This window comes from Galleria mellonella, unplaced genomic scaffold (genome assembly GCF_026898425.1).
Source record: "Galleria mellonella isolate WM207_F2 unplaced genomic scaffold, CSIRO_AGI_GalMel_v1 utg352, whole genome shotgun sequence".
Lineage (NCBI taxonomy): Eukaryota > Metazoa > Arthropoda > Insecta > Lepidoptera > Pyralidae > Galleria > Galleria mellonella.
Window position 1 is genome coordinate 403,592 of NW_026442084.1, and position 18,478 is coordinate 422,069.

Here is an 18,478-nt window from a genome sequence, read left to right on the forward strand (position 1 = left end):
ATAATGTTGTATATGACATAGATAATAGGTAAATAGATGGCACAAGTCTTAATCTACAGGCTAATACTAAGCATTTCTTTCTTTCAATTTATTCTAATGATAAGGAGAGCTGTTTCTGTATATAATTTGTAGATACAATGACCCCTGTAAAGCAAATTTTTTTTCTATTGCCTAAACAATTCTCTGCACCAATTTTACAGTCACTACATAGATAGATAGATAGATAGATAGATAATTTATTAACATTACTTACAGCACACAAATTACAATAAAAAAAAAACATACACATAATACACAATAAAAGAGATAAAAGAATGAAAATAAAAAAAGCACAAAACAAAAAAAAATATATGTATAAACTAACAATCTCCCTTCTTTCCCTTCCTTCATGCGTGTGCCATAGTAACATAAAATGGTCACAACTCAGTTTATTGCTTTGCCCTTAAAAGAGCAAAACACTGATATTCTGCTGTGGCCAAGAGTCAGTCGCGAAACTCCTCATTTAAAATAACAATAATAAAAAAAAAACAATAAAACGTACATATTGTACATATAGTTCTAGTAATTATTTTAGTCCATATTTTTGGTTAGCGAGGTCTGTTTTTGGTAATATCTAAATTAAACACATAGTCTTATATGTGGGAGGCCTATGTCCAGCAGTGGATTGTACTGATGGTAATAATAGTCAGATTAACCCTGAAATTTTTTTTTACAACACTAGGGACAAACGAGCATGCGGCTCACCTGATGGTAAGTGACTACCGCCGCCCATGATCACCCACAACACCAGCGGCATTGCAGGTGTGCTGCCGGCCTTTTATAAAGGAATACCTGAACTATCAAATTTGATACCGGGGTTATAAATCGCATTGGGCGCTTACAATCGATTTTTTTTTAATATTTGGCTGTTTACATGTTACCAAATGTTTTTTTTTTTTTAATAAATATATAAAAATAACGTTTTGATTTTTTTTTTACTATTTTTCCCCATTAGTAAACACAGTAAATGGTACACTTATATATTTTTTAATTTGATTTAAAAAATCAGGCTTTTAAGGGTTAAAGGCTAATATGGGAGAGGCCCTATGTTCATCAGTGGATTGCAGTGGTGATGATGATGATGACGATGATAGACAAATAAACATTGTTGCTTCTTATTTTTTTTTCACCTATAATACTGTAAACAGAATAGTTAACCTGACAGACGCTGTCCTATTTAAATAAAATTTCATTTTCTTTCCTTAAAAACTTTAATAAGACTATTATGAATATAACAAAAAAAAAAAAAAGAAAAATATACCGAATTAGTCCAACTGTACAAGCGATGATTTTACTAAAGAACAGTATTTTTTAACTGGCCAGGAAAATGTTGTTTTGCACTTTACTGCCACCTATCGGGTGCATTTTATTCTAATCGGGATAATAATTATTCTTTTTTTTTACAACACAGGGGACAAACGAGCATGCGGCTCACCTGATGGTAAGTGACTACTGCCGCCCATGATCACCCACAACACCAGCGGCATTGCAGGTGTGCTGCCGGCCATTATATTTGTTAAGTTTGAGTATAGAATATATAATTACAAAACTTTATTAAAAGCGATTACGCCGCTCTGGAGATTAGCATGAACAAATATTGTGACACGGGATTTTCAACCGGCGTCAAAAAGAACAAAATTCTAATTTTTTTTCTGTTTATTACCTTATGACTCCGTCAATTGTAAACCGGTTGCGCCGTTTCGAAAATTAGCGTGAACGAATATACTGTCAAGAGATTTTTTAAATAAATTAAAAAATAAATTAGATAGAGCAAGAACAAATACTACATCTATCTATTATTAACCAGTCTAGCTATTAGCTCCATCTTTCGTTCTAGTCTAAGTTTCGTTAGGCTGGATGCTACAAAGTAGCAAGACCCGGATAAAAGGTTCTAACAATTTGAACCTAAAGACTTACAAATAAAAAGACCTTTTTATTGTTGGTTAAATAATACCTAAAAGGTATGAAACCAAAATTTTTAAAATTGTAATTTTTATTACATAAATAATAAATTATTATTATTATAATTGAACACTTAGCTAAGGGCGCCATCTATTGCAGATATATATTTAAAGCTTCAGTATTTTCTAGGCTTTACAAAACAGTACTCCAAAATGTTTCCCAAATTTTTTTAGAATAAAATAACTCATTATTTCACATAACAATGGGATATTGTAAAACTACCTACCACTAAGAAGATCTTTTAACTTAAAATCCTATATAAATGTATAATTTATTACTATTACTGACTAGCTCTATCCTGCGGCTTCACCCGCGTGAATCAGTATAGTGTCATATGTAATAAGTTTAGATAGTATTTTTTTTATTTATTAACAAACATCCACCATCTGTCTATTCATCCATCTATTGTTACAAAATTTCATATTTATGTTATAAACATAAATAAGATTATAGCTGATAACAATAATAATTATGAAAAAAATAGAGAAAATTATAGAGAAAATAACGAGTTCTATTTAGTATACTTAATCACATATCAAAATCCAATATTATGTATATGTATAATTATATGACAACAGGTGGTTGACATAATAAAAGATATAGTTACAGTTATCAATGTAGGGTATATAAATATATTACGTACGTAAAATTACGTACAATTATTTTAAACATACCTGTATCACATTATACAAAACAATATCTTCCACTCCTCAAAAAGTAATTCCATTTTCAATTCACAGTCTCATCCCAATCACCGCATACACGCCACTTTCCCACCAAAACTAACAGCTGAAACCCGCCGCGAACATCACAACATAACCTGCACTCGCACAAAACATCGAAAACAACGGATAGAGCAACAAAACACAGCAAAAACACGCAAATTTACACCGAGAAGCTGTCAAAAGCGTTCCCTGGAACGCGGGGTCGCAGGCAAATTAAGTCAATACGTAATTAAAACTGGCACAACGCACACACACAAAGGATCGACATAAAAATGCTGGAAGGAAAAAAAAGTATAGGTTTAAAATTTACCCGGTATAAATTTGTGTTTTTTTCCCTTCACCTACTTATGTATGGGGGCATGCGCAGTAAAGGGTTAAAGGCTGAATAACCGACCAAATTAAAAATGTCATTCATTTGATTGCACTAATATATGTAGACAGTCATTTCAATTAGGTGGGATTATAGAGTTCATAGTTCAGATTTTTCTCGCTTACACCACGGCGCTATTGTCGGGGAGGTGCCATTATCAAATCACTCGCTAATTTATTTGAAAAATTTTGACCCGTTTTAGTGGATACCATAATTTTTGGCAGCTTGTCTAATATTCTTAGTAAACTAAACATACCACATAATTTTAATGCGTCTGTCTCAATAAAAAAATATTGATTTACTGTTATTAGTAACACCATAGGAATAACAATTTTAATATTTAGATAATAAGGTATACCTTATTTCACATAATTAATAATTTAAACTTATTTATTATAACTCAAAAACAAAATCAAATAATCTCTAACTATCACGATTACGACCTCTGTTTTTTTAACTTGCTTACTCGTGTAGTAAAAGTAAAACATATTATTTCTCTTTCTTTTCCAGAGCCAGAACTTCGTGTAAAGTCTATCTGCTTTAGGAGTGACTAATACATTGCAATATCTATATATCGTGGTTACAATATCTATATATTTGCTCAATAAATAGATGTATTAAATATCAGTCATCCAATATATAAAATCGAAATGTCATGTGTTGTCGTATATAAAATACGACAACATATGTCGTATCGGTTCGGAAATACTGCTGCTGGAAGTTGATTCCAAAGAGTGGTTATGCGTGGGATAAAGTGCCTTGACGCAGGCACGCACGGTGAAGGACCGCCACTCGTCCAGATGGTTGGGATGAAATTTATTATATATATCCGGCCAGTATTGGTGATATCGAATTGGGTGATGCACATTTTTTATCCATCAATCTTCAGATGCACCTACATGAGGAGCAGTATCGACATTATTCATTTCTAATCTGCATTAGTACCTCTCTCTCTCGTGTTTCTGCTGTCAAGTAGCTTTGTTTGTATATATAATAATAATAATAAATCTTTATTTCACTCTTTGTTACAATATAGTTCGAAGTCCCTAACTCCCGAGGTAGGTATGAAAAAACCTGTGTTTCAGGAGTCAGTGCCCTCTTCCATATGTTGGTTGTATTACATTTTTAATGAAACAATATGAAACAGTGAAGTAACAAATACAAAAATTACAATGGAGCCCATAATTTTAGAGAAACAATAATTTGTAGGTTCAGTGAAATTGTGATAAAAATGTATGCGTGTGTGTGTGTGTGTGTGCGTGCGTGCGTGCGTGGGTGTGTGTGTGTGTATGTGCCTGTGCGTGTGTGTGTGCGTGTGTGTGTGCGTAACATACATACCTATCTTTCGATTTGACAAAAAGATAATGATATAATACTACTGCTCAGGAATGGCGACACATAAGGGGTATCTTGGTTGTAGATGAAGGGTCTTTATGTCTGTTGTAGACGGCTGCTAGTTTTCAACCGATTTTAAAAATAAGGAAATTACGTAATTTTTTTTATAGTAAAGAGGTAACAAAGCTCTTTACTCTGTCACTTATAAAGTTACAGATTGTTTACATAGAAATTTAATCAAAACGATTCAGTTGTTTAGTTTTGAAATCAAAATAAGAGGTTTAACCGTAAAGCAGTTGTGTTTGCATGGCTGTATTTCGGTTTAAAGGGTGGGATATGGTGTAAATATACAGTGTACAGAGGAATAACACCTGAGTCCTCAGGAATGGCAACGCATGGGGGGTATCATGAGCGAAACAGTATACTCTGTTATGTTCATGGTACTGCTCATATCTATAGGTGACGGTTACTACTTTCCATCAGGTGGGCCGTCAGCTTGTTTGCCATTCTAAGTTGTATAAAAAAAATGGTTTTGCCACAATTGAAAGTGATTTTATATATGGAAAACAATGTTAAATTATGAACAAAACTATTAGATTATTAGATTGTTTACTATTTCCAGTTGCTTGCTAAACTATAAATCGTTCCTTAATTAATATATCGACTGACTACAGAATCGGTCACTTGTCAATAATGTAACCTCAAAACAGAATTTCACTCTGTAATATCAAGGTATGTTAGTTAATTTTATAATTTAAAGTCAAGCTAATTCAAGCAATAGATAATTTAATAAAATTATAAATTTTTTAGTATATTAGCTTAGTGTAGTGTTGTGTTCCTTTAATTATGGTGTAATGGAACTTCTTAGAACAGGATGGGAGTTTTTCAAATGTACAGTGCTGTACCAACATTGTTTTTGGAAATATCTTCATTTTTACCCCATAACACAGCAAGATTATATACAAAATCGTTTGATGGATCCTTCTTTCTTATATTTTTAGTGTGCGATTGAATGGCAGTGTCGGATTGAAGAGTGGGATATTGCGTTGAATTGACAGGGTACGGAGACATACCTATATAATATTTTATGTTTAGTATATTTGTATTTTTATAACATTATTAATTGTTTTAATTACCCATTTAATTACTTAACATTTATACTTTTTAAGTTTTATATATATTTTTTTACTTAATATTTTATTATATATTTCATTTTGAATATTAACATTAGCAGCTACTTTGCCCAAAAGATAAGTTTAGCAATCCAAAGAGGTAATGCTGCCAGTATATTGGGTACGCTGCCTCGGTATGGTGCATTGGGAGATTACTAATAATTAGTATTTAAGAAATTGTATATTAACTTTAATTTATTGATGTACTGTAACAGGTTTATAATTTGCATGCCTAATTATGACGAAATATGAGAACTTATACATATTGTTAATATCTATGTACTTATCATGTTTCATGTAAATAAATAAACAAATAAATAACACTGTAGTTATCAGGAAATACCAAAAGTAATATGAGTATGACAGTTTTTTTTTATAAAACTTAGAATGGCAAACAAGCCGACGGCCCACCTGATGGAAAGTGGTAATCGTCGCCTATAGACATGAACAGTACCATGGACATAACAGAGTATACTGTTTCGCCCATGATACCTCCCATGCGTTGCCATTCCCAAGGACTCAGATGTTATTCCTCTGTACCCAGTAAATTCACGCCATATCCCACCCTTCAAACCGAAACAACCATGCAAACAACTGCTTCACGGTTGAAACACGAATGGGACAGAGATACCCAAACAAACGACTTTTGTACAAAGTCTCCCTCTGGTGGTTCAGTTGTTTGTATGTTTGTTCTGGTATCACGCAAAAACTGCTACGGTAAACCAGATTCAGTTTTCATTGCTCTTTTTTTTCTAAAGTCTAATTTAAAATTTAATGTATATAATATTTTAACACGCCATCTACAGGTGGTCTACCTCGTTGGTTTTTGGACTTTTGAAATCTACACGTACGAAGTACCGGGTAAAAGTTAGCTAAAAATTAAATAATAAATAATTAATGACATATTTCTAGATACAAATCTCTTTGCGTGAAACGAAGATACTATTATTCGTGTGATGAAATCGCCCTCTGGCGGTGATAAGGGTTCCTAAGAATATTTACTTTCTATTTTGTTATAAAACAATCGCAATGTATTTTCATGTGTCGTGTGGTCTTGGCATGGCAGTGTGGTCCCGGCACAGAATAAGCCACCCATTCCTTTTCCGTGCGTGTCGTAAGAGGCAACTAAAGGTATTTAACGCTTAAGGGATGGACATCAATATCCATCTAAAAACACCGCCAAAGCCTAACTGCGGTTGCCAACTCGCCAAGCGTGGCAACTACAGGCAAAATACCCCAATGGAGAGAACTACGTTCATCAGTGGATATTTAACGGCTGTTAAGGCATGGCAGACAAAGTCACGTGTACAGCTTGTCTTGAATACCTTTTAAGTTGAAGCTAATGAATAATGATCATAAATTAACATAATATGAATCATTGTTATGAATCTAATGGAGCATTGCTAATGGTGATTAATGTATCAAACAAATCTATTTCTATAATACTAATTAATGAGTTATACACATGCACATGTACATACATATTTGTGTTGATAATTTAATTAATTAATTAAAATTACCAGAGGGAGACTTTGTACAAAAGTCGATTGCTTGACTACCTCTGTCCTATTCGTTTTTCAACCGTAATCGCCATTCCTGAGGACTCAGGTGTTATTCCTCTGCGCCCTGTAAATTCACGCCATATTCCACCCTTCAAACCGAAACACAGCTATGCAAACAACTGCATTACGGTTGAAAGACGAATGGGACAGAGGTACCCAAGCAAATGACTTTTGTACAAAGTCTCCCTCTAGTAAGTTGGCTAAATGTTTTTAAGTTGTAAAATACATAGGTACCTGTATCGATCCATGTAAAAAGAAGACAATATCTTATAATGAGTTCAATCTTAGACATAACTGTAAATCAGAGAATGTAACTCTCTAATTTATAATTTACTTTTTTAATATAATATATAATATAACTGTATTTATTGAATAGATCCCATCATCAATGAGCTTATTTCCCATTGATACAACTCGCGTCACCATCTCGCCATCAGAGTAACTTAACAAGATGAAAAAAGCCCCCTTAAAAAAATATCCATTCATTAAAAGGGCGACATCTACCGAGCGTTGAGTGTAACCTTTTTTTGCTGGGTTTTTTCAGAGGCGGCCGACTGAAACGGTATGCAAAAAACGGGTAGAGGGCGCGACGTGACTCGGCTCTTTGACAGAGATTGGTTCGATAGTTTTTAATCTCGTTTTGTAAGCTATATAGTCAGGTATTAGGCGGAAGTTGATTTTTTTTTTATTTATTTATCTATAGGAATAATTGTAACATATTAAAGTAAATCGCTAAAATTCATAATAGTTTTTAAAGGAAGACTGTACAAAAGTTGATTGCTTGGGTACCTCTGTCCCATTCGTGTTTCAACCGTAAAGCAGTTGTGTTTACATGGCTGTGTTTTGGTTTGAAGGGTAGAATATGGCGTGAATTTACTGGGTACAGAGCAATAACATCTGAGTCCTCAGGAATGGCAACGCATGGGGGGGTATCATGGGCGAAACAGTATACTCTGTTATGTACATGGTACTGCTCATGTCTATAGACGACGGTTACCACTTTCCATCAGGTGGGCCGTCAGCTTGTTTGTCATTCTAAGTTGTATAAAAAAAAATCTGTACTATTGTTTGGAGTAGGTACAAATATAGATATATTTTGTTTTTACTTTTCCCATCCTCAATTATCAACCGTTGAAAAATCACAAAGGAAAAATACAATAAATTATCAAACATCAGTGTCAAAGTACATTGACCTAACTAAAACAAACGCACCCCCTCACTCGCCCCCCTCACCCCCCCCCCGCGCCACTAATGGGGGTTTCGCCGAGGAGGGCGTTAGACGAATGTGAAAAATGGTTTCTTGTTTTTTGCGTGTCTTGCGAGTGATGTGTGCCACGCCTGGTGAGCCGTCTTCAGAAAATTGCTAGCGTCGAATCGATGAGAATTTGAAATGAAATCGTGATGTTCAGTCGATCTACTTATATGACGATGACGATGACAATTTTCAATGTCTATTTGGATTTTTAATAGTTGGATTTATATATAGAAACTACGAGAAGTTGACACGGTAAATGTTGTTTTGCCTACAGAAATCGACCTGATAGGGTGTATTGCTAGCAATGGGTCAGTTAAACTTTATATATACTTGTGAAAATTTTGTATTTATCATAGTTACTATAAAAGGTTTTTTTTTTTTACAACACAGGGGGCAAACGAGCATGCGGCTCACCTGATGGTAAGTGACTACCGCCGCCCATGATCGCCCACAACACCAGCGGCATTGCAGGTGTACTGCCGGCCTTTGTTTTCCTTCCATTAATAAATATATATTTTAAATGAATACATAATTTAATTGTATTCTACAAAAATAACTGACATTGATTGTGGCAAAACAGGTGTTTAGCTTTGAAAACTAAACTACTAAACCAATTACCATCAGGTGAGCCGCATGCTCATTTAACCCCTGTGTTATAAAAAAAAAAATCTACGGGACTAACCTATAAGTCTATTCTTTCAGATAAAAAAAAAAGAAATTTCCAAATCGCTTTACAACTGACGGAGTAATGATGTAACAAACATACAAAAAAAAAACAACCGAATTGAGAAACTCCTTCTTTTTGAAGTCGATTGAAAAAAAAAACACAAGCTTTAATACAAATGTGATCTACAATAATTACTCCTCTCCATCCAAAAGTTGCCTGGAAGAGATCGCTCTTAGCGATAAGGCCGCCCATTGTTTTCTCATTGTGATTATTTCTTGTAATTATTTATATTTATAATAAGTTTACTATTGTAATCTTTTCGAGGAAACAATAAAGAGTATCTATCTATCTATTTTTCTTTTTATATTACAATAAAGCCAACAACACACGGAACGACTCACAGATAATTAATTTAAAAGACAAACGCTGTCACACCACAACTTTCAGTCGCACCACAACCATCATTTATATGAGGAAGGAATCTTCTGGAATCTTTCAGTTGCACTGACACATTCATCTCACGTCTTTTGTTATAATTATTAAATGTTGAAATACGCTAAAATGGTGGGATTAAATTAGTAACTCTAGTGAAAGATTTCGGAGGGTTTTTCAACCGAACTTCAAGAGAAGAGTATATTCCTTTTTAAAAGGCCGGCAGCACACTTGCAATGCCGCCGTGTTGTGGATGATCATGGGCGGCGGTAGTCACTTACCGTCAGGTGAGCCGCATGCTCGTTTCCCCCATTTGTTGTAATAAAAAAAAAGACTTCAAAAAGAAGGAGATTCTTGAATTCTGTTGTATTTTTTTTACAATTCTGTTAGTTGTAAACCAATTTGGGATATTTTTGATTATTTAATATATGTACTTACAGATCGGTCTCATAGAATTTATATCCAAATCGGTTCAGAAATTTAGTTTTTAAATCAAAATGAATGAATGAATGAATGAGTTATCATTAATTTTAATTTGTATGTATGTAACAATTTATTTATTTTAAGTAATAACTAATTTTGCCACAATTAAAGTGGATTTTTTTGTGGAATATAATTTTTATTTTTATTTATATTGCATTTTTATTTTCTGAATAAAGAAAAACCTAATTTTTTGTTACACAAAAATAAATTGCATCAATTAAAACAAAATTAGAATGAAACTAACACACGAATTAATCCTATTAATTGTAAAAAGAATGATTGAAATCGTTTGCGTGATTACTAGAAATTAACGAAAAATCAGTCTAATTGTGAATCAGAAGCCGGTTGAAAACAAAACACGCACAACATACATCTTTATCCGTCTCCCCAAAATATAATTAGTCACATCGTCACAATTCGACGATTCCACTAAATTTGCGACGACATTGTGTGTCGGGTCGTCGTGAAGTAATTCCTCGGATCATTCCAGATCTTTCTCTTCACTACTGTGTCACAAAACGCTATAACAATTTTTTTTTAATCTAATATTTTTGTTTCTTTTCTTACGAGTATTTAATAGACATGCCAGCAACTTAGTTCATATGCTTAAAATAAAAAATTAAGTTCTAAAGTAAATCATTAAAATACCAAGAAATACCAAACAGACAAACTCACTCCGATTGGTAGAAACTTCCAGCTCTATATATTTGGATCATTCCAGATCTTTCTCTTCACTATTGTATGACAAAACGCTATAACAATTTTTTTTTTAATTCTAATATTTTTTTTCTTTTTCTGCGAGCATTCAATAGGCGTGCCAGCGACTTCGTTCATGTGATTAAAATAAAAATTTAAGTTATAAATCGTTAAGGCACCAAGAAGTACCAGTGTAAAACAAAGTCATTCCGATTGGTAGAAACCTCTAGCTCTATATATTTTGACCAATGCCAATTAGCTAAATAAGAGCATAATAGAAGGAAAGATAGAGGGCAAAAGAGGAAGAGGAAGACCGAGTATTAACTACATGGGACAGATAAAGGAAACATTAGGCGTCATGTCGTATAGAGAGATAAAGGATATGGCCTGGGATAGAACTGGCTGGAGGAAGATGCATAAATTAGTTGCACCGATAAGAGGAAACTCTTAAATGAAAAGAAGCCAATTAGCTAAGTATTGCTATTCAGCATTCATTTATAGGTACCCTATCAGTCGGCGGGTCATATTTTCTATCTATAAAACCTGATTTCCTAAGTTGAGGGTAATAGACCTCCGTGGGGCATCAGCTATCCTGCAGAGGAAAAAAAGAACCTAATAATTAGGACTTACGATGTGCTTTAAGCGAAGCTAAACCTAACATAAAAATACTTGTAAACTTGTAAACACTCTATCTATCTATCTATCCTATTTAAGAGCTGTGCTCTTGTCGGTGGAGCTCTTGCCACTCACTACGATTTTCAGCGAGTCTCTTCACCTCTTGATACGACACGACACCAACTCCTTCCTTGATTTGCCTGATGTAACTATGTCTCGGTCTCCCTCTCCCCCTCCTTCCTTCTATCTTACCTTCTATTATAATGTTCATAAGATCGTCGTGTCGTATCAAGTGTCCCAATATTTTTCCCCTTCTGTCGTCAATAGTTCTAATAATTTTTCTTTTTTCCTTAACCCTAAGCAGGACCTCCTCATTGCTAATTCGATTCCTCCAGTGAATTCACTGGGTACAGAGGAATAACACCTGAGTCCTCAGGAATGGCAACGCATGGGGAGTATCATGGGCGAAACAGTATACTCTGTTATGTCCATGGTACTGCTCATGTCTATAGGCGACGGTCACCACTTTTCATCAGGTGGGCCGCCAGCTTGTTTGCCATTCTATGTAGTATAAAAAAAATATTTCTTAGTTATACTTATATACTCTTGTAGTGGTACAAATAAAGTTTCCTAAGTAAATTCACAGAAATTCAGATCAAACTTTCTTCTAAAGACATCGCTGAAGTAAACAAACTTTCTACGTGTCAGATACACGGTTGTGCGGCACGTCTTACGCCTCGCCCCTGGAAACGTTGATTAATGACGTCACAGTGCCGAGATGTCGTTATCCGGGGACGATTGTCCCGGAACGCTCCTAAATACAGTGCTGATCGCATATCGGCCGCTATGAGACTGCTTAGCCGAATATTTTTATGACACTAGCTTTATGCCTGCTATTTCGCGCGCGTGGATTTCAGAAATAGGAATTCCGATGAAACAGATCACTTTTAAAGCGTATGAAGTAAAAATATTATATCAAATTTTAAGTTAGACTTTTTGAAAAACAACTGTGAAAACCCTATTCTAGCTTTTTTTTTAGTTTTATTTTTCATTCGTCTTATTAAGAGTTCTAATATTATTTTTTCTTAAATATTTTCCAATTGCAGACATCGTCCTTTTAGAATTTTATCGTTATACTAAGATGAAATAATTCAAAAGAATAATATCTCCACTCAAAATTGTGTTTTTGCTAAAATTGAAGTGGTCAATCTTGGGGTGTTGCAGTCACACTGCCAACACTCCAAGAACATAATAATAGTAGCGGAATTAAACAAAATAATTCCAATTAAACAACCAATTAAACATACCTCTTCTAGATGGCATATCATAAACCATTCCTTCCTTCTTCTCCTTCCTTTCCTCCCTTTCCTTCCTTTCCTTCCTTTCCTTCCTTTCCTTCCTTCCTTTCCTTCCTTTCTTTCCTTCCTTCCTTTCCTTCCTTCCTTTCCTTCCTTCCTTTCCTTCCTTCCTTTCCTTCCTTCCTTTCCTTCCTTCCTTTCCTTCCTTCCTTTCCTTCCTTCCTTTCCTTCCTTCCTTTCCTTCCTTCCTTTCCTTCCTTCCTTTCCTTCCTTCCTTTCCTTCCTTCCTTTCCTTCCTTCCTTTCCTTCCTTCCTTTCCTTCCTTCCTTTCCTTCCTTCCTTTCCTTCCTTCCTTTCCTTCCTTCCTTTCCTTCCTTCCTTTCCTTCCTTCCTTTCCTTCCTTCCTTTCCTTCCTTCCTTTCCTTCCTTCTTTTCCTTCCTTCCTTTCCTTCCTTCCTTTCCTTCCTTCCTTTCCTTCCTTCCTTTCCTTTCTTCCTTTCCTTCCTTCCTTTTCTTCCCTTCCTTCCTTCCTTTTATTCTAAATCCTTTACTGTTCAGGCAGTTCGCCTATGGAACTCACTACCTACCTCTATTCGGTGCGCTCAATTTCTTACTAGCTTCAAAACCTCTGTTAAATCTTACTACCTCTCACTTTAGTACTATTTTCCTATGTTCTCTCTTCGTTTTCCTTCGTCATTTTTTTTCTGTTGTATATGTGCTGTTAAGTATGTGTATGTATGTATGTATGTATGTATATATGTTTGTATATGATAATATTTATATAATAGTGCGCCACCTACCCTTTGTCTCTTTCTCAATGTCCTCTACCCAGAGGTTGTCTGGAAGAGATTGCTTAGTGATAAGGCCGCCTTTTGTATCACTTCTCATTAATATTTACTATATTTGTTATTTCTCTTTTTACTTGGTGCAATAAAGTGTAAAATAAATAAAACATACACTAGATTGTAAGTTAAACCTCCACGTATACAACCGTGAAAACCGAATCTAATCTGGTGCAGTAATTTTTGTATATTTCCGGAATAAACATCAGCAAGATACAGTTTTATTAGTAAGATTTAATTCTTTAGATTCCACGAGCAGTGAGTGAGATGTTCCCAGGACGTGCCCCTCATATATCAATGTCCGGGAGAGATCGGGACCAAGATGCCTGTAATCCCCGCTCGGTATTTAATGACAAACTCACCGCAATAGCCCAGGAAAGCCCCGGTTTATCCTATTTGTAAAAAAAAAGTATTTTATACCATAACTAGATATTGGCTTTACACGAGAAGATGGAAAGATAAATTGGTAAATATTTGATATTAACTTTAATAACATTTTCGAGATTTTGGGTTTTTTATTACTGTAATTTTCGTAGGGATTTCTAATTTTTTTTTTAAATAATTTACTTTTTATCTATCTATACTTCTAATAAATCTGTAGAGAGGTGAATTCTGTACATGAGATATATTTCTAAAATAACTGGATCAGGGGGTGATTAGTGATCGGTATTGGTGCCAAAAATGCAATCAGTAAAATTTTTGTCTGTCTGTCTGTATATTCGTTATAGAAACAAAAACTAGTCGACAGATTTTAACGAAACTTGGTACAATTATTCTTCATACTCCTGGGCAGGTTATAGTATACTTTTCATCACGCTACGATTAATAGGAGCAGAGCAGTGAATGATAATGTTAGGGAAACGGGAGAAGTTACTCTATTTTTAAACTCCCGTCGCGTGTGCAGCCTTAATGGCCACTTTTTAAAATGTAAAAATGTCCACCCATGCGACGCCGGGATGGGCCGCTAGTTATTAATATATCAACTATTAACTGTCCACTGCTGAACATAGGCCTTTCCCGTACGGACAATTTTGCCAATAGATGATACGCTTGGTACGTGGATTGGCAACCGCTTAGTCATTGGTGATGTTTCAAAAGAAACACCGTTGCCTATCCCTCGACTCTTACGACGCCTACGAAAAAGGGAGGGGTATAACTTAACTACATTGTTTATGAAAACGCTGTCCATGAGTGCTGTCGGCTTTTTAAAAATGAATATGCTCTTTTCTTGAAAGTTATGTAGTCATATCGGTTCGGAAATACCGCTGCTGGAAGTTGATTCCTAAGCGTGGTTGCGCGTAGTAGAAAGTGCCTTAAAAAACGCACAGTGAAAGACCGCCACTGATCTAGGTGGTTGGGATGAAACTTGAGTTTGTACCGGGTTGTATGATGGTAAAATTCAATAGCAGGTATCAATTCGAATAATCCCCAGAAACTCACATTATTTTTGTAAAAAATAAAAGCGCTTAAAATGTTACATATTGTTACAGATTTTTGTACAAACGTTCATAAGTAATTATTGTATTTAATTAAAAATATAAGTAAATAACATTAAATAACATAAAAATTTAAAATTAAATAACAAACTAATTAAATTAATTAATTAGTTTGTTATTTTTAAACGAATTAATTACTTTTAATGCTTATATTAAAATATTATTTATTGGTAGTTTAACTCATATATTCCTTGAGCAAAATATTTTACTATTCTGAATATTTATCACTGGGTTTCTAATTAACTCTATTAATTTAACTTGTATCATTTTATTAGTTAAGAACCAGATAAGCTCTCCCCAAAACATTATTTCATCCGAGTCATTCGAAGTCATGAATGGACGGAGCATCATTCAACGGAACAGGTGTGCAAAGTCAACAGTTAACGAGATGATTACTCACGTAGATGCGACGTGATCGCTTTTTTGGACCGCAGCATCCATATCATGGAAGCAATAGGAAGTTTTTAGAAAAATAGACGAATAGAAAGAGATTCGCCGCTCGGTGGCCGTTCAAAATCGGGCGCGGTCGTGCGTGACCGTTCTGGACTTACGCAAACAGGTTGGTATCTTTTTCTCTATGGTTTTTGTGTGGATTTTGTCTTTGGTAATGGTGGGCACGGGTGCTGGTGTCGTAGACCCTACGAGGTACGTGCCATAGCGTTTAATCTTGTTTGGTGATGGTGACCTGATCATAGATTTTTGAAATTCAAACTTCAAACACCAAATGAGAAATCTACGTAGCACGTACTGAGCGCGTCGGATTTGTTTATACCGTGGATTTATTATCATACAATAGTAAAAAATCATTGAATCGATAGAATCAATTGCAACATCTCTAAATAGTATAAAATAAAGTCGCTATTTGCATCTGTCTGTTTCTTCGCTCATGTCATTGTCATTTACATATATGAAAGATAATTAGAGCTATAATAATAATAATAATATTTATTTAATTAGACTACACAAGGCCCATTTTGTTAGTTATAAATTGAATTAATCTATGTTAGTAAATGAGCGGTCATAACGCTCTTGCATTGATAATCTGTCCCACCCAATATTTTAGGATGGGACAGTCCATTTTATCAGCAATTGTCTTCAGGACACTGTTCGAGCTAACACGCACCCTACCCAACAGCGAAACAATTCGTTTGCGTCGTATATATACCCGTGCTAAGTGTTCTGGTCAATAATACAAATACATTTAAAAAAACGCAATACTTTTAAAATTGAGTGCCGACCCTGTACGGGCAAACGCAGTACGACAACCCCCTCCTTGATAAAGTGACGACCTTAAACGCATTGCAAGGAGTCAGTGAATGCAGGTGACTCAGGACCGTTCCTTATAGCAATTTATAGGAGAGGCCTACGTTCAGCAGTGGACGGATAACGGCTGATATGGTGATGAATATGGCCTGATTAACATGCTAATAGTCGGTTAACATGTCCAGTAGTGGGATGTCAATGGTGTACTAACATAAGTTACAGAAAAAGTCTTACCTTAATGGGAGGTGCATAGTCCACAGCCATCATGCAGTCACTATTGACGCCAGCTTCAGTCTTTATCATGGGGGGTCCGTGATGGTACAGCTGCCCCATCTGGTGGTGGTGCATACCACTGTCACCGCGGCTGTACCACGTGGTATACATCCCGCAACTCTGTTCTCTACAGTCACTCATAAATAACACATTTTAATTGCACTCAAACAAATTTAATCGTCTATGTTCACTTTTAATCAGTCGTCAACATTTTTAATGAAACTTGTTCAAATTTAATCAGTCGTCAACATTTCTAATGAAACTTGTTCAAATTTAATCATATTTTTAATATTCAAAATTCAAATAGTGTCTTAAATTCACTATTAATTCACTGTTAATGTCTAATGTCCTTTTAATACAACACTTTTGTGGTGCAAATGTCCGAGACATTATTTATATTATCTCGAAATGTTCACGGGATCAATGTTAATTAAATTAATTAAAATAATTTTAACGTTCACTGAATTAATATTCATATAACTTGATCACATTAAATGGAAATTAATAACAATTTATATTTAACGTAAGGTGAAATAAAAATTTTAAAATTTAAAATACGTGATAAATTTTTAATTAAACAAAAGCATCGAGTAAATAATTATTTTTGTACCCGTTTATTTTATTATAATTTGATTTAATCAAAATATTTTTTTTATTTTCAAATTAAATTATTATTGCACTAAGTACAAGAAATAAATATGTATTTAAGCGTTTTAATGATTAAATAATCATATTTTTGAGTTATTGCCGTCGCCGTCTGTGCCACATCTGAAATGAAAGAAAAAAAGTTTATTTAATAAAATAATATAATTGTGATTATTTCTTGTAATTATTTATATCTATAATAAGTTTACTATTGTAATCTTATGGAGGAAACAATAAAGAGTATCTATCTATCTAGGTATCTATAAAATTAAATATTTGTTTTCAATTTTGAATATGGAATTGCAAGATTTTGGAAGTCGATCGATTATCGGTTTAGATTGACGACCATTTTGTTTTTCACAAACAACAACAAGCGCTTATACGCGAGCGCAGTTCCTAGTTTTTTTGACATTATAATTTAAATATTTTATATTCACATAAATATTTACCTACACAATCGAGTAAAACCGTTTACAAAGAATTAATAAGTCCACAACAAAAAATTCGAAACGCAAAGTACCTAACATAGCTAAAGCAAAAACTTGTCGCGACATTTTAAAATCTATTTACATTGTATACAATCGTATGATTTTATTTTACATGTATTTTATAGGTGATAAAATAATCTATTGTTTGTCTTTGGAATTGAATAGATCATTATAACAGCCTGTTTTTGGGAGTCTTGCCAGTAGTTGCCAGGCTTGGTAGGCGGGTTGGCAACCGCAGTTAGGCTTTGGTGATGTTTAAGAGGGACGCTGCTTCCCATCTCTCGACCTTCCTAAGTCGCTTCTAACGACACCAACGGGAAAAGAGGGGGTGGCCCATTCTATGCTGGAGCCTACACGGCTATTGAATTAAATAGGATTTAATTACGAATGAAAAATAATAATAATTTAATTTATGTTTTACAATAAAGTCTTCAATTATGAAAAACCAGTTATTTAGATTTAAAAACTAAACTACTGTACCGATTTTGATAAAATTTCTATAGGCCCCAACCTGAAAGTATATCCATTTGGGGGAAAGGGATTGTTAGTAATGGAGACTGAGAATCCCATTGCTAGCAATATACCCAACCAGGTCGACCTCCTCGCGGTTCTCCCTAGAAACTATCATGGTTAATTCCTGATGAATTCATCATGATGGGCTAACTGGCCTGTTTTCATTCTCATCTATCACCCTTCACTGGTGCTCCGCCAGCGTATCCCGTTAGCGCAGGCCATTAGCGTTACCATACCATTTTCATCCATCAAAAAAAAAGTATATCCATTTAATAAAAGAAAAGAATAAATCGGTTTATAAGTTACGGAGTTATGGCGTATCAAACATAAAGAAATTTTATTTTTTA

At 34.4% G+C, this 18,478-nt stretch overlaps 1 protein-coding gene and 1 long non-coding RNA gene across 3 annotated transcripts in view; one reads left to right on the forward strand and one right to left on the reverse strand.

Annotated features, from left to right (window-relative positions):
• Nucleotides 1-18,478, reverse strand: part of LOC113513145 (zinc finger protein rotund-like) — a 247,001-nt gene that overhangs the window by 214,796 nt on the left and 13,727 nt on the right. For both annotated transcript variants that reach the window (XM_052896955.1, XM_052896953.1), the window contains exon 2: nucleotides 16,447-17,253. In XM_052896955.1, the coding sequence (XP_052752915.1) occupies nucleotides 16,447-16,626 (180 nt within the window). In that variant the 5' untranslated portion in view covers nucleotides 16,627-17,253. The remainder of the gene's footprint in view (nucleotides 1-16,446; nucleotides 17,254-18,478) is intronic.
• On the forward strand, nucleotides 5,127-9,651 carry LOC128201128 (uncharacterized). The gene is made up of 3 exons (XR_008253085.1): nucleotides 5,127-5,163; nucleotides 7,710-7,782; nucleotides 9,123-9,651. It is a non-coding gene; the product is annotated as an uncharacterized LOC128201128 (long non-coding RNA).